General features: G+C 35.8%; 1 protein-coding gene across 1 annotated transcript in view; it reads right to left on the bottom strand.

Moving 5' to 3' along the window:
• NHLRC2 (NHL repeat containing 2) overlaps positions 1 to 26,171 on the bottom strand; it is a 40,718-nt gene that overhangs the window by 11,322 nt on the left and 3,225 nt on the right. Inside the window, exons 2-6 of the mRNA XM_084903655.1 lie at positions 25,075 to 25,227; positions 21,148 to 21,603; positions 16,512 to 16,633; positions 11,151 to 11,280; positions 2,452 to 2,551 (exon numbers count right to left, since the gene is read on the bottom strand). Of these exons, the coding sequence (XP_084759781.1) occupies positions 2,452 to 2,551; positions 11,151 to 11,280; positions 16,512 to 16,633; positions 21,148 to 21,603; positions 25,075 to 25,227 (961 nt within the window). The remainder of the gene's footprint in view (positions 1 to 2,451; positions 2,552 to 11,150; positions 11,281 to 16,511; positions 16,634 to 21,147; positions 21,604 to 25,074; positions 25,228 to 26,171) is intronic.

Here is a 26,171-nt window from a genome sequence, read left to right as displayed (position 1 = left end):
TGATTATGCTGCTTTAACAAATCAATTTCTTATATACACTAGGGACGTTTCTACTTAAAAGATTATTGCAGGATTCCTTATGTAATGCAGAGAAAATTTTACACAATAGTTTCTGATTTTATGCTGGAAGGATTGAAAGGAAAGAGAAGAAGCTGACTTTGAAGCCAAATAATGAGAGATTCCATGCATATCACATCCAAATATGGCACATTATACAAAATTCTAAAATGACCATCAGTCACTCTTTGGTTGACATGTTCCCAAAGCTCAGTAACTCAGGGAGAGCAGAGGATGGAGGCAAAAGGATACAGAATGTATAAAATATGGCCACTTAAGGAACTGGAAAAAATCTAGTCAGAGAAATACAGATAATAACTAACATGTCAAACAAATAAATTAAAGGTAATTACTACAAGGAGTATTAATCTAAAAAGGAGTTCCCTTGAGAGATAAAGAGTTGGAAAACAGTAGTAACTTCTAAAATGTTAGGAGTCATTCCCACTTGAAGATCAGTAACAAAGATAAACCATCCTTAAAATTATGATCAGGTCAATGTGATCTGGGTGGACACTTTCCTAATAAGAATGAGAGTAAACATTTTACTTATTTGGTATTTAGTCCACTCTTGACCATTTAGGTCCAACACAGCCACCTCTTAGAACATTCTGGCCATCTCTGTTATTTAAAATTACGTCTCATGTGAAATGCTTGGTCACTTCACTGTTTGGGCTACTATCATCTCCTGCCTGGTAACAGCAACAGCCTCCTCACTGCTATCTATGTCTCTAGTCTTGTCCCTCTCCAAAGGTTCCCAGTGTTTTTCAAAAATAATTCTTATTATGTCACTTCCCAGCTTAAAATTTTCTAGGAAGGCATTTAGAGTATGTTCAAATCTCTTAAAAGGGCTCACAAGGCACTTGGTGATCTGGCTTCTACTGACATACTAATCATTTCTTGCCTGAAAAACCTCCACTCTCCCGGTCTAAGTCCTACTCCTCTATCAGGTTTTAGACTAGTAGTTTCTACACAAGGGACAATTTCAAGCTGAATAACAGCTGCAGTAATTTTATTTATAAACAGCACCTTCCAAACTGTCTTGTTTGTTTGCTAATCTGGTTATTACTCAGGAAGCCCACTGAGGACAGCAACCACATCGTTTCATTTTATTTTTAATTAGTGAACATATTTCATTCCTATTGCCTAGCATAGTGCTGCCTAGCATACAGTATGTTTAATAAATAGTGTTGAATTAACTGTTGCAAACATCATACCAAGCAGCAAACACATACATACTATTTGAAATCTATCTGATATTTTGGATTATGCATACAACTGCTCCTTTCTACTGATAAAGGTAACCGAGATGGACTTTCTATGGTGAATTGACAGTCTTTCTGGCTAATACTTTCATTCATTTATTTTTTTTCTGCAAACCCTTACTGGCTCCTTACGGGGAACACAAAAATGAATGAGAAAGGGTTCTTTCCTTTCAGAGGCAGTCTAGTAAGAAAATAGTTTTGTTAACAAATAAGTGCAACCAAAAACAGACCAGGAGAGACAGAAAAAGCGGGGGGGAGGAGGGGGGAAACACTTACCAGGGCAGTGACATAACTATGTAAGCAGTGCAGGGAAATCACAGGGAAGACTATGATCAGTTCTACCTGGGGTGTTAGGAAGAAGAGAAAAGGCTCTATCGAAAAAGATCTAAGAAACTTTGTAGAGACACAACTTTTTCACCTTCATATCCCCAACAGTGGCAACAAAGCTACAACCATTTGCTGAATATGCCAGGCATTAGGTTGAGTTCTTAACACATATTACTGATTCTCAAACCTAAGAGGGAAGTATAAATAAGAACACAGAGTTAAAGTGGCTCCCCTAAGCTCGCACAGATAGTAAATGGCACACCAGGATTCAATCTCAGGCCTGACTACAACACTGAGCTGTCAGCCACGATGCTTTATAGCACTCGAATACCTGGACTAACGAGGGGGATGCCTGCAGTGCGCGTCAAGAGAACGTGCTCACAAATGCCTCCCGTCTTCTTTCTGGACGCTCAGGGGGACTGCTCATCCAGGGTCCCTGAAGTTGGATGAGGTGTGGTTGTGAGACTTACTTTGGCTGATGAAATGTAAGTAGAAGTGATGTGTCACTTCTGAATAGAAGCTTTAAGAGGCATTAAGCGGCTCACCACCCCTCTCTCTCTCTGTCAGGATGACTGACAGAGCGCTAGATGGTGGCTGCCACATCAGCTTTTGTGGCAAAGCAGTGCTCCCAGTGCATCTAAGTGAGTGAGCAAAGGACCGAGCCTTATCTGGGCTGTTCGCTATGGTAGTATATCCCAGCACCTCCTGAGAGTACAGTGAGTGTGGAGAGGATGGAGACTTGCGAAAGGGAATTCTGTGAACTCCAAGTTGTGCAGTTTACCCCCAAAGAGATGTTGTCACTTACTTTTTCTTTGGTAGTCGGCCGCAGTCCAGTAGAAGTGCCCATATCTGATGAGTCCCTGCCATGGCTATCCACAGAATGTCATCTCTTTGGACCTCTGAACCTTTATAAAAGTAAATAGTAAGTAATATGTATATATTTTGGTTAATAGAAAAACACAATTTTTTTGAGAAATTTCAGGGAAAACAGTAATGTATTTATAAATCATCTGATAGAAGAAAATAAAAATATTGCAGTGTTTTATTTTTTTAAATTTCTATTTTTCCTTATGAAAGACATACTTCTTTAGACTTATAAATGTACTGGTAAATTCACAGAAATCCAATATATTCTTAATAGTAATATGACTCTGTATCCTGGGCACAATGTTTTCAAACATCTAATTTTTTTATTTCATGTGATAAAAGAAATGGGTTGGCACATACTTTCCAAGAAACTGGTAGTCAAATAACCAGCACTAACCACCTAAATTATACACTTTAGTAACTGTTTCTCATGAAAACACTGTCTATTTTAATAGTTTAAGAAATGCTTAGATCTGCCACAATATCAGCTTTTAGACTTAGATACACACCACAACTGCTATTTAAAAAACAACTGTTTAATTGTTTAATATAGAAATATATAGCTGACATACAAAAAAGCTTGAGTATAATATAGCTGTTAACTAAAATTAAATAATTAAAATGCATAAATAGTTGTAAAAATTAATTTACAATTTATTACAATGTGACAAGGCTCTATTTCTCAAACTAATTTTGTTAAAAAAGTTAAATATTTTAATTTTAGATGTATTCTAAGGTTATTTTTACATGTAATTGAGATATTTTAACTAAAATAATTTGGTCAGACACATGCTCTAAAAAATTATCTTAGTAAGGCTATTTTATTTATATTTTCTTTCACTTCAAGTAGTTTGTATCTAAAATAAATTTTTCTTCTTTAACTTGTATTATTTCCAAGTGCCTTTCAAGTTAACAGCAAAAATGATGACGAGGGTTCTCAATGAATGTGGTTGCTATGTGCTAAGCAATTTACAGAGATTATCACTGAACTTTTCTCAAAGCCCCGGAAGACAGGTAGTGCTGTTAAGTCCTTTTTACAGAGGAAGAAACTGAAGATGAAAAGAGGGTAGGTAACTTGCTAGGATCACAGAGCTAGTAAATGAAGAAAGGAATTGGAATAGGCAATCCAACAGAAAAACCTATTTTACAGGTTGCCTTTTCTCTGCATTCTTAAATACCATCCTATAAAATATAAAGGAAAGCAGTTTATTTCAATTTAATTTTTTCATAGTCAAATATTGTTATAAACATAAATTATATTAAAAGTGACAATGGCATTCCATGTATTCTGGGGTCTCAGTCTCTGTTTAATGTTTTAAAACTAGATCAAAGGCTTTTCATAATTATTTTGCCCCTTCCATGTGAGGATAAATCAGGAAGGCGACTATAAGCCAAGAGAGAGCTCTCATCAGAACCCAGTCATGTTGGCAATTTGATCATTTCTCAGGACTGAAGAGTTTTTACATATAAAATGAGAATTAAAAAAAAAAAAGTAGTCTGGCATTTATAACGGTATCAAACTAATGAGTCACATTAACAATTTATACTGTTTATCCTGGATTTTAAAATCTAAAGCACATAACTGTATGGCTGAGTTATATGCATATATGCATAACCCAGGGACACAGACAATAATGTGGTAAAAGCCTGGGGTGGGTGGGGTGGGTGGAGGTCAATAGGAAAAAAGGGAACATCTGTAATACTTTCAACAACAAAGGTACATTTAAAAAAATTATACCGTTCATCCTGGTTTTTAAAATCTAAAACACATTGTTGTATCACTGAGTAGGGTATTACTTTGTTCCTTCTAACAATTACGAACATTTCCATTTTAATTTAAGAGCACACTTAGTACCACTGACTTTCAACAGTCACAATTTAAAAATAAAAAAGGATAATTCCGAAAGCTAAAAAGGTTTGGGAAAGTCAAAACCCTCATAATTATCAATAAGGATTACTGAAATAGTTTCAGAAAGCAGAAATAAAATCAGCAAATGAAAAAATACCTTCACTCCAGCTTTTAAATATTCTGTGTTATTTTAAGTAACTATGATCAAAATAAAGTCCATTGACTAGAATCCTCTTAAAAGCATCTGTGAAATCGTCCATTAGTGTGAATAGTTTTTCTCCATAGTCTCTAACCCTCCTATGAAGCAAAGCCTTAAGCCACTGGGAAAAAGCAACAATGCCCAGAGCACAGGAAGACTAATGTGAGGACTGGAAGAAGGTAGAAGAAAAGCATCTCTCCACCTCGGAGAGGGGCAGGGCACTGTCTTTGGCCAAGGACTCCATACTGACACCAAGCAGGGGTTCCCCACTCTGTGTGTGTGTGTGTGTGTGTGGGGGGGGGGGGGGGGGGAGGAGAGAAACTCTTCAAAACCACTCACAGATTAAAGGCAGAGTTTGGCTGCCAGAGAGAAATAGAACAGAAAAATGAAAAAACAAACAAGCTCCATTTCCTCTCATGGACCACAGACACACAGGGGTCCTAAGACTGGGGCTGAGAACACTCCCTTAGAGAATGACAAACAGCAGCAAGGCCACCTGTCATGCAGCTGCAGAGTGAAGAGGGAACCACCGTGGTTCAGCTGTACAGGATGACTGATGGCTGAGGTGGAGTTCTGACACTGAGGAACCCCCTCTACCCCCCCCCCCCCCTCGCCCCAGCCTCTAGGTCCCCATGCTTAGGCAGCACCAGCCACAGCTAAATGAATGCAAAAGCTATGGTGAGCTGACAGAACTCACAGCAATAACAACACCCAGACCCAACCAGCTTCTGACTACACTGACTCAACCTCCCATCGGAGGTTGGATAAATACTATTACTCTCAGCCTCTAAAATTCCACACAAGATGACTGGAATTTAGTTAAAATTGAAGACAAATATAAGTAAGCAGCACCCCTCCTCCCTGTCCCTGCCTCCCCCAACCCCCGCAAAGAAAAACAAATCCTCACCCCAATAAATACACACATTCCCACCCCTCATCAAAACCAAAAAGCAAAACAAAACAAAACATAAAAACCCTCACATTTTCAAGAAACAATCAACAGAAACAGACTCAAAGATTACCTGAAATCTGGAACTACATGGACTTTGAAATTACTATGCTACAATGTTAAATAATCTAGAGAAAAAAGGTGGCATACCTAAATATGTAAGGAATTTCAGCAGATGGATGAAATCTGAGAAATAGTAATGTGGCAATGCTATAAAAATATAAGATGAAAAATTCCTTCAACAGTCTTATCAACAGACTAGACACAGTTGAGGAAACAATGACCCTAACAATAAATCAATAAAAATTATTCACACTAAAACACAAATAGAAAAAAAGGGTAAAATAAAAAGTACAGTATGTAAAAAGTGCTGGGTATAATATCAAGAGTCTAACATATGAGTAACTGAAATCCCAGGAAGAGGAGAAAGAAGCAGGAAAAAAAACACTTAAAGAGGTTACGGGTGAGAATTTTTTCACAGATAATGAAGGACGCTATACCACACCATAGACTCAAGAATTCTAACAGGATAACTCCTAGACATATCAGTCAAACTGCTGGAAACCAAAGAGAAAATCTTGAAGGTGGCCAAAAAAAAAAAAAGCACCCACTTTTATTTTTTTTATATTAATTTTAAATATATTTTTATTGATTTCATAGAGGAAGGGAGAGGGAGAGGGAGAGGGCAATAGAAACATTAATGATGAAAGGAAATCATTGAAATGTCTGCCTCCTGAACCTCTTCTCCCTCTCCCTCCCGCGCGAGTGCGTACACATACGTGTACACACACACACACACACACACACACACACTGGGGGTGGGGTGTCAAGCCTGCAACCTGGGCATGTGTGCTGACCAGGAATTGAACCATGACCGCCTGGTTCATGACCGCCTGAGCCATGTGGGCCGGGCAAAAGCACACACTTTTATATACAAAGGAACTAGGCAAAGAAATCAGACCTCTTATTTAATACTATGTAAGCTAAAGGCAATCGAATGACATCTTTAAAGTATCAAAGGAAAAAAGAAAGTCAACCCAGACGTATATGGAGTAAAAATATCTTCCAAAAATGAAGGCTGAATCCTTTCCCAGACACTCCCCTCCCCGCAAAAAGGCCAAGAGAAATCACTGGCACCAGCCACCTGCTACAAGAACTGTAAAAGGAAGTCTTTAGGCAGAAGCAACATTAATCCAGGACACTTGGGACAGTTAAGAAAAGAGCCACTTTGGAAAACACTTTGGCAGTTTCTTGTAAAATTAAACATTTATCGTACGACCCAGCAATTTCATTCCTAAATATTTTCCTAAGAGAAATAAGTACTTATGTCCACATAAAAACCTATGCACATGTGTTTATACAGGCCTTAATAATTGCTATAGACTAAAGGCATCTGAAATGTTTATCGACTGATGAATTAACTGTGGCACAGCCAAACAATGATATACTACTCAACAATAAAAAAGAACCAACTACTGACACCAGCAACAATAGAGATGAATCTCAAAAGCATTATGCAAAAGGAAATAACCAGGCCTAAGAAATGCACTGTCAATGGTTGGAGAGGGTTTTTTCACTCACCAGTTAAACTGTAGAAAATTTATTCCTCAAAAATTCTGTATCATCTGCTTATTTTAGAGGATACATGTATTGTATAGTATTTTATCGCATATTAATGGAACTCCAAGAACCATATTATCTAAGCACTTAAGTACCAACATTCTAAATAGTTAAATGTTGAACATAAAGGATTGTATAAGAACAGCTAAACTTCTATCTAGGGAAAATACTGATTAAAAGGCCAAGGAAGGTTAATGGCATTCGGGCACATTATCCTTTCTATAAATGATTCTAAATCAGGTGAAGTCTACTTAGTGACTAGTGGGGTTTTGAACTTTAGGATGAAAAATCTGTCAGGTTATTGTCTGGCAAGAGTGAAGTCAGGCATTTTAGAAACACGGTAGAATTTCTGCTGAAAATGAATTTATTGTACTTAGTAATTATTTTTCTAACATTGTGTAGTTCTGACAGTATTTAGAATGATAATGCTCTTATCACTGTAATGCCATAATTAGGTTAAATATTCAGAATTAAAATACAGCCGAAACTGGATTGGCTTAGTGGATAGAGTGTCGGCCTGCATACTGAAAGGTCCCAGGTTCCAGTCCAGTCAAGGGCATGTACCTCGTTGCAGGCACATCCCCGATAGGTGTGCAAGAGGCAGCTGATCCATGATTCTCTCTCATAGATGTTTCTAACTCTCTATCCCTCTCGCCTCCTCTCTGTAAAAAAATCAATAAAATATATTTTAAAAAATACATACACAAACACATTTACATATTTACAATGGGTATTTCAAGTCCCATTATTTATTAACTGGGTCTCTTGATAGGGCATATATTTAACTATGTATTGGTCCTTGTTAGTTTTCATTCTATTTACCTAATCTATTTTGCTCCTTTGTAAAGTTTAATTTTTAATTAAATATCTATATGAATGGATGCATTATAAAGTTTAATAATTAAGCATCCATATGCACATCACCTCGCTCAAGAAAAGAACATCCATGCATCCTTTTATGACTATAACCCCTCCTCTTTCTGGAAAGAACTACCAGGCTAAAAAATTTTTTTTTTCACTTTCTTATTTTTCAGTTTTACCAAGTCTTGATTGATCCCTCAAGATATAATTAATCTTGCTTACTACTAAATCATCTGTAAAAAATATCATACTGTAGGTCTCTTTCGTAACTTGCTTTTTTTCACTCAACAGATTCCTTCGGATACTTGTCCATGCTGCTACCCTGTTTCCCCGAAAATAAGACAGTGTCTTATATTAATTTTTTCTCCCAAAGTTGCACTAGGTCTTATTTTCAGGGGATGTCTTATCTTTACATGCGCTAGGTCTTATTTTCTGAGGATGTCTTATTTTTGGGGAAACACGGTAGGTGTATCTATGATTCATTATCACAATATCTAACCTATTTTTCATGTTTACTCCTGATAATTCCACTCTCAAAAGTAGTTTAGTAAAAACAAATGTAAGAACAAATATTCTATGATCTAATTTCCCATAGTCTGACAATACATTAATCCAGGATTAGATTTTAGAGTAATTTAAATTAGTGGCTCTTAAAATGTTTTTGAGTAACATGTACCACTTTGAAACTCTAATGAGAATCTGACCAATTCCCCCAAATCTTAAAAAGAATTTCTGGGAAGTTTAAGTACCTTACAAAACCTAAGCATGAATACCTTGGGCGTGTGACTCCGGGTTAAAAGCTCTCAAGCTAGAGTAGTCATTGGATTATAGGTCCTTCAGACAGTGCTTGGAAACCTTTTTCTCTTGGCCAGGAATTTGGAAGGTGTTGAACTAAAGTGTATTCAAGAATACGCCTCTTGCCAAGTACCTGAGTAAAGCTATTTTAAGCTGTAAGTTAAATGAAGAACCACATGCTTATAATAACCTGTTGAGCTAAGTAAGGTGGGACTCACTTCCTTTACTGAAAACTGAGCTTAGTAATGACATAAGCCTCAGATAGCATGTCACTCCCGCTGGCCGAAGCTGAGAGAGTACTTGTCAACAGAGCCAAGATTTTCCTTGGAAAGCATTTTGGGTGCATTCTTAATAAGACAAACAAACAGAAATTCCGTCAGATACAAGTATTGCTACCCCAGCTGTTTTTTTCATTTCCATTTGCCCGAAGGATATTTTTCCATGCCTTCACTTTCAGTCTGTGTGAGTTCCTTGTTCTTAGATGGGTCTCTTATAAAGAGCATATATATGGATCATATTTTTTTTTATCCATTCAGCCAATCTTTTGATTGGAGCATTCAGTCTGTTTACTTCCTTCTTTCCTTTTTATTTCTTCTTTTTATACCAGACCCTTTAGCATTTCTTGCATTGCTGGCTTGGTAGTGATAAAATCCTTAGCCTTTTTTTTTTTTGTCTGTGAAGCTCCTTACTTCCCCTTCAATTCTGAATGATAGCCTTGCTGGATAGAGTATTCTTGGATTTAGTCCCTTGCTTTGCATCGCTTTGTAAATTTTACTTATATCTGACAAAACAGACCTCAAAGTGAAGGCAATAACAAGAGATAAGGAAAGTCACTTCATAATACTAAAGGGATCGATACAGCAAGAGGATATAACCCTGATAAACACATACATACCCAATGCAGGAGCACCCAAATACATAAAAAACAAAACAAAACAAAACAAAACAAAAAAACTCCTGGAAGATATCAAGAGATGGACAACAATACAATCATAATAGGGGACTGTAATACACTACTGACATCACTGGATAAGTCCTCTAGACAAAAAATCAGCAAAGAAACCGTTATCCTAAATGACTCACTAGATAACATAGACTTAATTGACATCTTTAAAACATTTAACCCCAAAGCCATGGAATATATGTTCTTCTCAAATGCACATGGGATATTTTCAAGAATAGACCACATATTGGGTTATAAGAAAAGTGTCTCCAAATTCAAGAAGATTGAAATCGTATCAAGCATCTTCTCAGACCACAATGGTATAATATTAGAAATAAACAGCAATAAAAACAATTTAAAAAATTCAAACACTTGAAAGCTGAATGGCATGCTATTAAACAATGATTGGGTTACCAAAGAGACCAAAGAAGAATTAAAAACATCCTGGAAACGAATGACAATAAAAACACAACAATCCAAAATCTATGGGACACAATGAAAGCAGTCCTGAGAAGAAAGTTTATAGCTTTACAGGCCTACCTCAAAAAAAAAAAAAAAGGGTAGTAAATCATCTAATTCTACAATTTAAAGAATTAAGAGAGAGCAACAGGAAAAGCCCAGAGGGACCACCTCCACCCCCCAAGTGCTCGAATTTCGTGCACCAGGCCTCTAGTTCACTCTATAAATATATTAAGACCATCTAAACCATTTAGTCTCAAATTACATTTTCAGTGTATTCTACTAACTTACTTTATTCATTACTCTTATTGTTTATATGTAGATAACCATCCCTGTATCACTGAGGGCCAATGAGAAATAAGAGGACTTATGCTCCTGGGTCATCTTATAGTCTATTAATGTATAATAGGTAACGAAGATTATAAAGATAATGCCAATCTTATTCATTATCAATACCTACATAATACAGTAAGGCAAACTTTTTTTTAATTGCTCAAAAGAAGCTATCATGGTTCAATACAAATTTTAATAATTTAAAAAAAGCAACTGTCATTTTTTAGTTTCTTTTTCAAACTAGAAAAAAGGGACATTGTTAAATGGTATAGTTCATGAATAATCTTTTGAAGTTCTGAACTATTATCCTAACTGAAGAATATTCAGAGTTACATTAATTGGAAGCTGCAGCTAAACTGAGATTCTTTAACATTAATTCAGAATAATATATATACTATCTTGTATAAAAAACATAATGTGTAATGTTACATGTTATATATAATAATATACTCCATCTTATATACATTACTGTTGGCTTTGCTTTTAGACAACAAATCTCAAGCCACAGGCATAAAAGTATAAAATCACTCGCAATAGAATTAATCCAAATGAATGTCCCCAGCATATTTTTAAAATCTTACATTTATGAAACAATGTTTACTTATATTAAGTATTAAAAGTTTACATACCTGATGATCCCAAAATTACATCCCACGGGGAACTAATGGGCTGTTGCTCTCCGTTAGCTCCACCTTCTTTATCTGTACCTTGAATCCCAATGCCAGCTACGGTGCTCACCATCTCAGCTTCCAGGTCAATCTACAGAAATGAGTATGTTTTATGCAATGCATGTTACCTTTTATTTTCTTTTGTACATGACGATTTTCAATAAAAACATATATAAGGTATTTAAAATACTTTCTTTAAAAACAAAAAAAGTATAAATCCCTGGGAATTAGGGGGAAAGAAGGATGAATAAGTGGAACACAGGATTTTTAAGGCAGTAAAACTATTTTGTCTGATGCTACAATGGTCAATGGATACATGTCATGATACATTTGTCCAAACCTACAAAATGTGCCAACCAAGAGTAAACCCTAACATAAACAATGGTCTCTGCATGATAAGGATGTTCAGGTTCGATAAGTGTAACAAATGGTATCACATTGGTGTGGAATAACTGATGATGAGGGAGTGTTGCAGGAATGAGGGGAAAGAAACTGTGCTTTATGTTCATTTTTGCTATGAATCTAAAACTGCTCTAAAAAATAAAGTCTATTATCTTAAAAAATTTAAAAGCTTAAAAATGGTTTAATCAAGCATAGGGTGCTCTTGTTATTCAAAAGTACAAAACTCGGTCCCTTTCATTTCCTCACCTGTCCATGCCCCTACTTCCCTCCTGCCCCTCTCATCTCATCATACCTCTACCAGAAATGGTGTTGATCTTCTCTTAACTTATAATATTTTAAAAGAAAGTGAAATTTTAAAGCAAAATCTAAAAAATTCACATTTTTAAAAATTAAGTGTATTTCAAGTGTACTTGGCTACTAAATGACACATATATAGCTTAATATGTGCCAGCTGCTAATCAAGGTATCATCCATCCATTCATTCTCATAACTACGATTATCATTATTGCACAGATCATTATGTAACTTTCTTAAGATCCTATAGCTAGTAAGTCCAGGATCTGGGATTTGAATACAGGCAGTGCTAGCTCTACTACATTATGTTGCCTCTACTGTATAAAATGGAAAACTAATGCATTCTACTGGGGGGAAAAGCTATGGTTTCATCTCCTGAGACCCTTCCACCAACACTTTACCATGAACATTTTCAAACTAGAAAAAAGTTAAAAGAATCTTGCAACAAAGATCCATACACATGCCACTTATTATCACCATTTCACTTACTTGCATTTTTACATATTTTACCCAGCTATCAATCTACCCACCAACAATGTATGGAAGTTCCAACTGCTCCACATTCTTGCCAATATATAATATTGTCAGTCTTTTAAATTTAAACCATTATAGTGGATATAAAGTGGATAAAAAGTGATCAACATCCTGAGTTGAAAAGCAAATGTAAATGACAAGGTCATTCTTATACCTTCTTTTGAAAAAATGTCTGGTCAATCCATTTTTATTGGATTATCTTCACATTTTTTAGTTGTAGGAACATTTATATATTTCATGGATACTAATCCCTTCTTGATATGTTTTGTAAATTTTTAAGGTTATTTTTTTTGACAGCCTGTAGCTTGTCTTTTTTTTTTTTTTTTTTAAACAATAAATGTTAATGAGCAAAAATTTTAACTTTTGAAAAGGAGCAGCGAGCTGAGTGGTAAGGAGCAGCGAGCAGGTGGGTGGTAAAGAGCAAGGGGTCCTGGACTGCGAGAGGAATCCTCGCCTACAGTGCACAACTTTCGTGCACCAGGCATCTAGTTATTTATACAAGAAACAAAAGTTTTTGCAGAAATTGATATGCTGATTCTAAAATTCATAGGAAATTGTAAGGTACCCAGCACAGCCAAAACAATGTTGAAAAAGAAGACTGTAAGAAGATCTGTATTTAACTGATTTCAATATTTATTAAAAGTTACAGCAATCAAAACAGTGTGGTGAAGATTAATGGAATAGATCTGGATGTCCAGAAATAAAACTATGCATGTATGAATAATTACATGATTCAACAATTTGAGTACTTAAATATTGATCCAAGAAAAATAAAAATGGATGTCTACACAAAACTTACACATGAATTATTTACCCATAATAGGAAAAAAATTGGTAATACCCTGAATGTCAACCAACTGATGAATGGACAGACATAATGTGGAATATCCATACAGAGGAATAAACTACAGATGAACCCCAAAAACATTACATGGAATGAAAGAAGCCAGGCACAAAGACTATATATTGTATGACTCTATTTATATGAAATGTTCAAGAGACTTTCTATCTCTATAAAGATTAGTGCTGTGGATGGGAGTGGGAATTAATTGTAAAAGGCATGAACATTCTTACTGAGAGAATGAAAATATTCTAAAATTAATTTATGGTTATGGCTACACAACTTTACAGCTTCCTTCCCCTGGCTGACGCCAACCCAAATCGAGCCCCACCCCCAGCCCCATTGGGGATGGGGCCAGCTGGCCAACCTCCCGCAATCCCTCCCTCCAGCCAGTCTGGCTCTGATCATCCCCCCAACTGGGGTGGGCTAGCACCACGCCTCTAGTTCTATATAATAAATAGGTGATATGCAAATCGACCCTCACACCCTCACAAGATGGCTGCCTACAACCATACCAGCATGGGGTTAGTGAGGGACGACCAAACAACTGAACATTAAGGTTAGCAGAGGCAGTTGGGGGCGACCAGGCCAGCAGAGGAGGGCAGTTGGGGGCTACTGGGCCAGCACAGGGGCAGTGAGAGGCAATCAGGCCAGTGCAGGGGGAGGTAAGGGGAGAACAGTTGGGGATGACCAGGCCAGCAAGGGGGGCAGTAATGGGTGACTAGGCCAGCGGGGGGCGGGGGGGGGGGGGGGCAGTTAGGAGTGACCAGGCCAGCAGGGAGGGGGCAGTTGGGGGCAAACAGGCAGGCAGGTGAGTGATTAGGAGCCAACGGTCCAGGATTGTGAGAGGGATGTCCGAATGCCAGTTTAAACCAGCAGTCAGACATACCCCAAAGTGTCCCAGATTGGAGAGTGCAGGCTGGGCTGAGGGGACACCCCCTTGCATGAATTTCGTGCACTGAGCCTCTAGTATTATAATAAAGTTATTAAAAAACAAGCACACAAAACACTACATGTTTTTCAAGGTCAGATACAAATAAAAATATATGAGTTGAACATAAAAATGACTGCCTGCAGGTGTGTTTATGCAGAGGAAATGGGAGTGGGGATAAAGAAGAATTTATAAATTAATAAATAATATTCTGAACAAGAGATAGGTCTGCATTGAAAAATGTGAGCTGTAAATGTAAGATTATGACCAATCCTCTGTTAATGAGGTTTAAACAAAAGTAAAATACAATAAATATTTTTTAAAAGAAAGGAAGAAATAATTCCACTTTACGTCCTATTTTTTGCAGACACTAAACTAAGCCATGTAGTATAAAAAATAACTTGGGGTAACCTAAATATGTGATTATGCTAGTTAAAAAATATTTGAAATACAGTCAATACTTCAAAACGTATGGGTTCTAAAGCAAGAGATATAATGGATAATTAAAAAAGGACAAGTACTCACTGAATATTGTAGGGTAAATATTTTACTACTTTAATGCCCTGTGAGATATCTATGATAGGATAAATTCAAGAAGCATACAACCCTGAAAGATATTGCTAAGTACTATAAGGACTTAGTAACAATAGAAAAGCACTTTTTCCCCGAAGTATATACATAAAATCATTAGTTAGTCCTATGAAAAGTTCTGCCTAAAAAGTAATCCTTGATCAAGTAAGTTTGGAAATACTACACATGTATACCCCCAGCAATGTATTCACAATATGTTAGCACAGTGGTCGGCAAACTCATTAGTCAACAGAGTCAAATATCAACAGTACAACTATTGAAATTTCTTTTGAGAGCCAAATTTCTTAAACTTAAACTTCTTTTAACACCACTTCTTCAAAACAGACTCGCCCAAGCCATGGTATTATGTGGAAGAGCCACACTCCAGGGGCCAGAGAGACTCAGTTTGCCAACCACAGCATTAGCATATTAAAGTCTCTAAAAAGACACAGTCTCCAAGATTTGAAAAAAAAACTAAATCTGCTTTATTTTATAAACCCATAAAATTCTTTTTTCATGGAACACCTTTTCATATTAAGAGAAATATACACTTTAAAAAATGCAACATTAAATAGATGTTCTTTGCTCAGAAATTCATTCAAAAAATACCGATTGAACACCTGCTGTGGCCAGGCCCTGTTTTAGGTGCTTAGGATTTCAGAGATAAGGAAACCAAATTTCATGACCTCATGGAGATTTTCATTACAGTGAATATTATATGTTCTACACAAGTTTTTTTTTTTTCTATTGTATGTATAATAGGTGATAATATTGTCAAATAAATGGGCATAGATATCGATAGACGAACAGCAAGAAAAATCAAGAAAGTATCTGAAAGAGTATGTTTAGGCATGATAGATTAGATCAACTTAGATTTCAGAAAAGAGCAGCAACTTAAAGACCACTGATTTATAGCCAAAATCTTCTGAATTTATTGGAATGTTTAAAATGACTTCTACAATGGATATGACACAGTCATATAATTCATGTGACTAATATAAATAAGTTAAAAAAGACTGCAGAAGATTATGTAAGTACGGTAGGATTCCACCACTATTTGTTTAAAAAAATATTTGTCTAGAGCAGCAGTCTCCAACTGGTGGCCTGTGAGGTCCGAAAGGTTGAGGACCGCTAGTCTAGAGTAAGTCTTTTTATTATAAATTTATTTGCGAGTAGAAAATTTCTGAAAAGACACAAATTGTAATAATGGTTGGTTACCTCTAGGGAGATGGAATAAAAGATCAGAGAACTATTTTTTATCTTTATGATTAACTCACTTTTTAAAAACAAGATTCATTACTTTTATTCAGATATAAAACAAACTTTTAAAACTTATTGACTGATAAGTATTTGTAGGCAAAGCAAAAAAGATGAAGGCAGGAAGTGGTATGATTTTTTTCCCTAGGTTTCAGAAAACTTAACTTTTAAAAGGACAAAGCACCACTTTGTATATAGAGGTTAGGAAAATATCTCAAAATGAGGAGCTTTTGGGTGATTAGGCATGAGACTTGAAACAAAGAGCAAAAAAGGGGGACTTGACTGAAAGTTTATCCGCTGAGACAACTATAGGCTGACATGCAGAAAAACAAGATACCTAAGAATAAAACTAAAGTCAGCATCTCTTAAAATAGCTGAATATGAATGATTTGAGGTATTTAAGCATCGCCTTCTCACTCTAAATATTTAATGAAGCAAGTAAATATCTGTTTTTCTGACTGGAAGTATAAAACTATTTAAAATGGAAAATTACCTTTCTTATAAGGTGGTTTTCAGTGTCTGCCACATATATGATATTGTTCATTATGGCTACACCCTGTGGTGAATTAAAAGTTGACTCTGAAAATATTCCATCTTTTCTTCCAGGATTGGGCCCTAAAAGACAAGATAGCCATAAGACAAAGTTTTTCCATTTAGCAAAACCTTCAAAAGAAAATCTGTATTTAAAGACTGGATTTTAATATAAACAATATGATATTTCTATCTGAAGATTAAAATGTTTCCTATGCTGAAACTGGTTTGGCTCAGTGGATAGAGCGTCGGTCTGTGGAATAAAAGGTCCCAGGTTCTACTCTGGTCAAGGGCATGTATCTTGGTTGCAGGCACATCCCCGGTGGGAGGTGTGCAGGAGGCAGCTGGTCCATATTTCTTTCTCATCAATGTTTCTAGCTCTCTATCCCTCTCCCTTCCTCTGTGTAAAAAATAATAATAATAATAATAATAATAAATGTTTACTAATATATCTATTTTTCTCAAGAGTAACAAGTGTTATTAATGACAGGGTGTACTGGATAATGGTTACTAGTGTACTTAACTACAGTAACATATATCAGAAGAGAATACTTTTAAAAGCATCTTAAGTACCTGTTATCTACATTAGGAAGAACTAAATATTATATAATTTTAATTTTTAAGCATCTAGGTGAGTGATATTGAACAATTTGGAAAGATATGCTTATTGACTGGTGAACAAAATAGGTTTGAATTGCATGTATCCACTTATATGATGATTTTTTTCATTTATTTTAAATTTAAAGATCTACTTGGCTTTACTGAATGATTCATGAGTCAGGCAGAATTCCATCTAATAAATAGGAAGAAGTTCTCGATGTGGTTTCTTTTCCCCCCAATAAAAATACTGTAAATGTATTCTCCCTATGATTTTCTTAGTAGCATTTCTTTAGCTTACTTTTTTGGTAAGAAAACATATATAATACATATCCTATATAATAAAGAGGTAATATGTAAATTGACCATCACTCCAATACACAAGATGCCCACCCCATGTGGTCAAAGATGGCTGTCCCCATGTTGACACAAGATGGCTGGTAGAGGAGGGCAGTTGGGTCGACCAGGCCAGCAGGGAACGGTAGTTAGGGGTGACCAGGCCGGCAGAGGAGGGCAGTTTGGGGCAATAGGGCCAGCAGGGGAGCAGTTAGGCATCAACCAGGCTGGCAAGGGAGTGGTTAGGAGTGATCAGGATAGCAGGAATAAGCAGTTAAGGGAAATCAGGCAGGCAGGCAGGCAGGTGAGCAGCAGGGAGCCAGCAGTCCTGAATTGTGAGAGGGATATAAACTTCCCATTTAGACCTGATCTCTCGAGGGGGTCCCAGATTGGAGAGGGTGCAGACTGGGCTGAGGACCCCCCTACCCCACACACACACACACGAATTTCATGCACCAGGCCTCTAATATACAATGTTAATTGACTGTTTATGTGATCAGTAAAGATTCTGGTCAATAACAGGCTATTAGTAGTTTAGGCTATTTTTTTTAATTTTTAAATTTTTTTTAATTTTTTTAAATATATTTTATTGATTTTTTACAGAGAGGAAGGGAGAGATATAGAGAGCTAGAAACGTCGATGAGAGAGAAACATCGACCAGCTGCCTCTTGCACACCCCCTACTAGGGATGTGCCCGCAACCCAGGTACATGCCCTTGACCGGAATCGAACCTGGGACCTTTCAGTCCGCAGACCTACGCTCTACCACTGAGCCAAACCGGTTTCGGCAGTAGTTTAGGCTATTAATAGTTAAATTTTTTGGAAGTCAAAAGTTGCATGTGAATTTTCAGTTGCACAAGGGTATGGCATCCCTAAACTCCAAATTGTTGAATGATCAATTGTACAATGAAAATCATGAACCCTTTCCGTATGGAAAAGTACACATACCCATAAAATGTCACAAATAATTTCAAGAGATTCCTAGATCCTCAAGTCCATTAAAGAATTTCTTAAGAGTCCATGAACCCTAGGTTAAGAATCCTTCATTACTATTTCACTTTGCCACAAAGTTCTATACCTTATAGATATTGAAAAATAAAGAGTGATTCTGGTCTAGTGACCTACTTCTCAGCTTTTGTAACACATGTGGAGTTTTAAGAGTGGAGAGTAACCAAAATATAATTGTTATTTCTTTGACCAGAGGACAAGCCATTCAAGTCAGCATTTCCAAACTATGCTTTGCAAAACTCCACTGTCCATAAGTAAGACAGGTGAACAGAAAGATAAACTCAAGAGCCCAACAGACTTGATTTAAATCCCAGCTCTCTCTCTCTCTAGCTTAGGGGTGTCGAACTCAATCAGAGAAGGGGCCAAAATCTAAAATCCAGCCTAAATCGCGGGCCGAATGGTTTACTGAACAGTCATAAACTGACAATGTCATAAACTGACAGCAGAGTGCAGTGATGACAGCGCGGTGCGGGCCACATTGCAAGGCCTGGCAGGCTGGATTTGGCCCGCGGGCCTTGTGTTTGACACATGTGCGAGATGACTATTCTTTGTGCCTCAGTTTGTCTTCTGTATAATGAAACTAATAATATACCCAATTCAGAGCACTGTAAGAATTAAATAAATTAATACGGGTAAAGTACTTAGAATAATGCCAGAAGTTTCCTGGCCAGCGTGGCTCAGTGGTTGAATGTCGACCTATGAACCAGGAGGTCATGGTTCAATTCTGGTCAGGGCATATGTCCAGTGTGGGATGTACAGGAGGCAGCCAACTAATAATTCTCTCTTATTGATATTGATGTTTCTGTCTCTCTCTCTCCCGCTCCCTTCCTCTCTGAAATAAAAATATATTAAAAAAAAAAAAAAATGGCCGAAACCGGTTTGGCTCAGTGGATAGAGCGTCGGCTTGGGGACTGAAGGGTCCCGGGTTCGATTCCGGTCAAGGGCATGTACCTTGGTTGCGGGCATATCCCCAGTGGGGGGTGTGCAGGAGGCAGCTGATCGATGACTCTCTCATTGATGTTTCTAGCTCTCTATCCTCTCTCTTCCTCTCTGTACAAAATCAATAAAATATATTTAAAAAAAAAATGCCAGAAGTAAATGTATTACTATTATACTAATATTATTATTACTATTATTGACAGTTTACTCTCATTATTATTAATAGTACTATTATCATAGGTGGTGAGAGTTCCCTGCAGAGGAAAAAGGAAGCAAATTGTGGTCACTTCAAATTAAAAAATACTGTGTACTATAAAGTTTCTTAGATATTGATGAGTTAGATTAGCAGAATAAAAGATATGAGAAGTACAGTAAAACCACCATCAACAAAAAAATCTGTTAAACCACATCTAACTAGTTTTTCCTGGTGTAGCAAAACACAATTCTTCTTTTAAAATTCCATAATAACTATTAATTTATTACAAGATAACAGTATCCCTGAAAACATATTTGGGAAAGCTAGCATACTGCTAGTTTTCTCTATTTAACAAAAAAAAAAATAATAATAATAATAATAATAATAATAATTTATCTATACTATTTTGAAAGTTATAGAATCTATTATAAACTCTTAACCATTTAAATTCAACCTGCTACAACTCTTTGAGTAACAATTCTCATAACTGCATGCTATAAACCAAAATACTAAGTAACTAAAACAAAATAAACAACATGAAATACACACATATTCTAACAAAAACAACAAATAAGAAACAAAAAAATTCAAGAGCTAAATGAGTAATATCTTGGCATATGAAGATTAGCATCAGGGTTTAGGAACATGATTAGTTTATTTGCTCTAGGAGTGCAAGTATCTCTATTTTATGCAGTATGTGTTACTTCAAGCGGGACTGCAGAGATGAATTACTTTTCTCTTTGATTAATATGTTGTTAATAATAAATTATTTTTAAACTAATCTAAAATTTAATTTTTAAATAAATTTTCAGTCCACAGGTCAATGCTCTATCCACTGAGAAAAACCAGTTTCAGCTAGATTATTTATTTTATTATCTAAGTCTCAGATTCCTAGGGAATTGTCTTGGTCAGAAAAGAAAAGAAAAGAAAAGAAAAGAAAAGAAAAGAAAAAGATATGGGGGGGAAAAAAAGATAAGACTATATTTTGATGGAAAAGTGAAATATTTCCATTTATAATGCTCCAAATCCAAAATGTATACAGAGTATACATTCATCATTGTTTTATTATAATGTTGATAGTATGCCACAGGCACTTAACGCTTCTTTATGTCAATTAGCCTATGGTAAAATTTGTTTTGTTATATATATGTTTTTTCATTTGAAGTTGCAGAATCTATTGATGATGTTAAGTGAGGATTTATTGTAATACTTTCATAAGATACAATAAGAGTGGTATTTTTCTTGAAAAACAACATATACAAATATACTTTAAAAATTACTAGCTTAAAGATTTCCTCCTTTTGATTTGAATGGGGTTTTGTAGGTTTTTGGGTTTTTCTTTTTTGTTTGTTTTTTTAGGGAGAAGAGATTACTTCAGTACCATACATTAAATAACAAATTTCATAAAGTTAAGATCAATGTATAGTGCTATAACTAGCTCCTACTTATAAATTTCAATATATTTCCTTGAACTTTTTTTCACTAAAAATACATTCCGTACCATAATTAGAAACAAACTTTACCTCCAATGCTGTACTGAATTTGTCCATTCTTCCAGATGACCAAAATTCTATGATGTCCAGTGTCTGCTATTACCAATTTTTTAGATAGATGGTCTACTGTTACTTTGCCAGGAAATAGCAATGGTGAAGGTGGCAAAGAATCTTTATAGAGTTTTATTCCAATTTTATTAGCTCGGATCTGTCCCCTGTCTTTGTAATACTTTAAAGCTATTGAAGTATACAAAAACAACTTCTCTCTGTGTCCCTCTCCGATCAGCGAAAACAACATGTTCCCACGGGGTCCAAGTATGACCACAGTTGGCCAGCAGGAAACTTCCAGTTCTTGCCAAAGGCTGGCATCTGCATCGTTAACCACAGGGTGGGTGATGTCATATCGGAGAACAGCACTCTTAATGTTATCCAGGACTTTCTCGTTTGGAAACTTAGCCGAGTGAACACCAACAATCAGAAGACCATCTAAATGAAAGAAGTTAAACATTATGAAATATTAAAGCCTGAGTAGCGTTGGCTCATTAGTAAATATAAATAGTCCAGAGGAAAAAATAAATAAAAAAGGCAGAACTAAATTAGTGTATTTGCCTGCATTTAAACACAGGTCTAAAAAATTAACATTCAAGGTTTCTTTTATTTCTAGAACATTGTCTTGGATTCTAACTTTAGATTATTAGTTCCAGTCAGTTGTTTTGACTTTATTCTTCAGAGTCTCCAAGTAGTCTTATGTTGGACCTCTTCTGCTGTCTTCCAATTTAATCATTTAACGCTTGTTACTTTTCTTTCGCTCATTTTTATTCCCCAAGTTTTACCCCATGCTTTACTTCAATGCCCCTTACTCCATTTTTACATGAATTTATTGTCTCTTTGGCATAATTTGGTATTCATTTCTAATATAATTCTGACCTTTTCCTTCTATTTTTTTCCTGAGTTCAATCAGGACATTTCTTCTTCCTTTTTTCCTTTTTTTCTTTTTCTTTTTGGTTCATTCATTTCTGTTTAGGTTTTGAATTTTGATTCAGGTTGCTTTTTCATTATTCCTAAAATCTGTTTGAAAATATGTAATTCAATTGAAAAATTGTTACAGTTTTTGCCAATATAGAGAAAATTTTTTTAAGTGAGAATTTTCATCTGCATTTCAATTGAGTCATATTTTCAACTTTTTACAGTTTTATATGGATAATGATGTTTTTAATATTCATTTCATGTTGTGGACAGGGCTCTCAGTTTGAGAGCGCCCTCTTCTGACAGTTAATCATACAGAACAAAAATGGAAGAACTTAGCCACAAGTGTCTTTTCCCTTTGCTGAATTCTGTGAGTCCTCCTAAACCTGGTGGTGGTTTTAGGAATCCTGACACAAAATGAAATTATATACTGACTCATTAAAAAGTTTAGTTTTACTATAAAATAAAAAATGCATTTTCTAGTTTTTAATAAAGTTTAAAACAGAAAAATAGTGTATGCTACATGATGAGAATTCCAGCATTTATTCAGTTGTATTGTGGCATTTAGGTTTTTAGAAATCTAATTTAATGATTTATTAACATATACCAAGTAATCACATTTTAAAATATGCCAAGTTTTCCTGATTGTTTTCTTACAAAACAAGAATACTTTTCCTTAGATAAAAGCCATTCTGCTAAATAACATACCATTAATGTATCCAGCATGAAAAGAAAAAGTAAAGTTTAGAAACTCTCAAGTAGAAAAGGAAAGAAAACCGCCAAGGCACCTGTAGAGTAATATAAATGTGAACTGAGCTGTAAGAATTAATAACACCCTTGGGGTCTAACTATATTCTTCAATAATGTTGAAGACCAGACCACTCACTACTATTAAGTACTGTATCTTTTTACTCTAGACTTTGGCATTATGATTTCTCATGTGCTACTGTAAATGTGATATTGATCACCATTATGAACCTAACTTTAAAAGCTGTTTTCAGAGGAAGGAGACTGGGTAATAAATTGGACCTCTTTCACAGTGTTTTGAATTAATAAGCACTCCCTCACAAAGCTAAGCAATTGTGGCTTACTGATACAATGAACTGAATATTCCATGGAATTTAAAATAGGTGGCCGAATGTCGCTACAAGTATGTTCAGAAACGTTATCAGATAGTGAGACAACAGAGCCGCAAGAAAGCCAATGAAGTTAGCAACAATTCACTAAACTTTGATGTAATTTCTGGTCATGTCTGCTTTTGTGACTATGAATTGAAAAAATATCTTCTAAAATTAAAAAATTAAATTTTTTTTTCATATGTAGCACACTACTGAAATAAAGTTTCTATGAAATTATAATGTTGAGATTATTTAAAAAGTACTTTTCAGAAATGGATTTATATGTAAAAATAAGATGTTAATTACAGTATGCTATAAAAAGGTTTTCAATAAAGTGATAAATTACAAGGATCCATTCTAAGAATGTGTTCCAGATATAGGGTTAACCATGAAAGTTAACCAAGTACAGTCTTTTAGGGGTAATCTTAAGTGTGGAAAAGGTTAACTGGGATTCTTAACCCAGTCTGTAGTGCCTCCCTAAAACTCAGATGTCGTTAGGATGTGATCATTCTATTAAACAAACAACCTTTACTGTCTCTGTCTCCAATGGGAGGAAAAGCCTAACCATTAAGAATGTTATACAAAGTCCTTTGGTACATGATCCAAACCCAACCTACCTTCCTCTCCTTCTCTTTTCCCAGGAGCTCCTACAATCCTGCCAAACTAAGCTACTTACCACTTCCCCAAAACCCACACTTCCATGCTTTCCTGCTTGTTTCCTGTTGCTTCCTCCTTCTGGCCCATTCTCATTTTCAGCTGCATTGGTGCTCTTTTTCCCAGTTCCATCTAAATTGTCTCCTTCTCTGAGAAATATTTCCCAATGCTTATAGGCAAAGTTAGTCCTTTCCTTGGGTTCCATAATGCTTTTCATTCAACTCTGACACACTGATACATATTTCCCCAGCAGTTAGCAGAGTACCTTACACATAACACATGTTCAATAAATGTATTTATTTACAGTGGCTTGAAGAAGACACCGCATTCAAAACCTAGGCGATGAGATACTCACAGTTCTTAAATCAATATAGATGAATTTCTGAAAACATGATCTAGCTACTGGGACTTTTGAGTTCTTAATCTTGTTGCTTGGCAACTTCAAGATATAACCTATTACAATTTAAAAGCAACTGAAGCTTCATTGGCACTGAAGATTTTATCTTTCACTCCTGTTTTTTAAGTTCCAAGAAGTCCTTCACCTTGCACAGGTATACTCTCTTCCCATCTTTACTCACAAGATTGACTCTCCTTTTTATCCAAGAGAACTTTAATTTCAACCTAATTAAATGGAACCTTTAATTTCATTTATCCTAAAGGCTCTCTATCTGAAAAAATCTAAACTTCTAAAGTAAATATTAAGATTAATCTCTTACATCTTCACAATTTGCAATACCATAAAAGAGGATTTCCTAGTGTGTTTTGGGAGATATTTTTCATAAAGCAGGTCAAAGGAAGAGCATTTATTATTCTGTATTCTACTGTTGTTTATGTCCATGTCATTCAAAATGAAAGGAAGAATAATCACATTTCCTATTAAGAACTTTAAACCTTTATATCACAGTTCTTGAGAAGAGTATAAAATCAGAGTCACACATTTAATTTTTTATAGAACAAATTCAGGTAAATCTAGATATAAAATTAACTTATAAAAATACTTGATCCTGAGAAAAGTATTTTATATCCTATTTTTAGAGAAAAATCTAAATGCTGGTTCCAGTACCACTAAATTTAACTCTTCTGAAGAGGTACACGGAGTCCTTAATTCACAGATTAGAAATTACTTTTAGAATTACTGCAGTCCTGCCAAACATTCATTTGCCTCTGAGGAAATGAGTCAGCTCTTCTCCCACTGTCTGTGGGAGGAAAGGGCAGTTACCTCTGTCCGAGTAGGTGTGCTCTAAGGCGTGGAGATCAGGCAGCAGGTGAATGCAGTTGATGCAGCAGTAGGTGAAGAAATCCAGGATGACCACCTTTCCACCCAGGTCCTTGTAAACAGAAAGAGGCCCCTCCGTGTTCAGCCATTCTAACCCTGAAATTGAAACAAAATAAGTTATCAAGACTGAAAGGACAATGTATCTAACACTTCCACTAAAATATGAACCACTCATTTCTTAGAAGATGGGTGTGAGGAAAAGACAGGGGGAACAAAATGGGACAGAGGGTGTAAAGGGGCAGCCCTGCATATATAGCAAGAAAAAGCCACCAAATTCTTTCAGAAACAGCATAGCAGTCTGTGTAAGAAAAAAAAGTAAAATCAACACATTTAGGTAAAAAAAAAAAAAAAAACCAAGAGGAAATATCAAATATTATTAAGAGGGCCTAAGTACACAATAAGGTACTGAAAATGAGTCAACCTTAAAAATAGCAAGAATGACTAAATATCAAAATGGAGCAAAGTGTTCCAATCAAAGGTTAAACATACAAAATGCCTAAACCAATTTCACAAAAGAGAAGAAATGCTTGATTTGAAGGAGACCATACATGAAAAATATTTTAAATGCAAAGAAAAATACACCGTTACAGATTTCATGTAAACATTAGTTCCCTTCCCTCCAAAGAAAATCTCATTAATCTGCACTTTTGCAACTCAGAATTTATAATTACTTGACCATCATTTATAATTTTAGTTATGCACTATGAAGATAGATTTTGTTAACCTAACATTAAAAGCACTGCATTTTGCCCTGGCCAGTGTGGCTCAGTTGTTTGGCGTATCCTCCCGTGCCCTGAAGGTTGTGAGTTGGATTCCTGATCAGGGCATATAACTAGATTGCAGGTTCACAACTGATTAATATTTCTCTCTCTACCTTCCTTTCTTTTGAAAAATCAATGATGAAAAAAAGTAGAGCATCTTCATTTAACCAACTTAAGACAAAGATAATGAGTTTGTTGCTTATAAGTAAACTAGAGGCCTGCTGCTGTGGCGGCCACCTCTGCTGGGCCCCCGCCTGCTGCGGTTTTTGTCCAGAAGGA

Source organism: Pipistrellus hanaki (assembly GCF_964339955.1).
Source record: "Pipistrellus hanaki genome assembly, chromosome: 14".
Taxonomy (NCBI): domain Eukaryota; kingdom Metazoa; phylum Chordata; class Mammalia; order Chiroptera; family Vespertilionidae; genus Pipistrellus; species Pipistrellus hanaki.
This window is presented reverse-complemented; position numbering and strand designations above follow the sequence as displayed.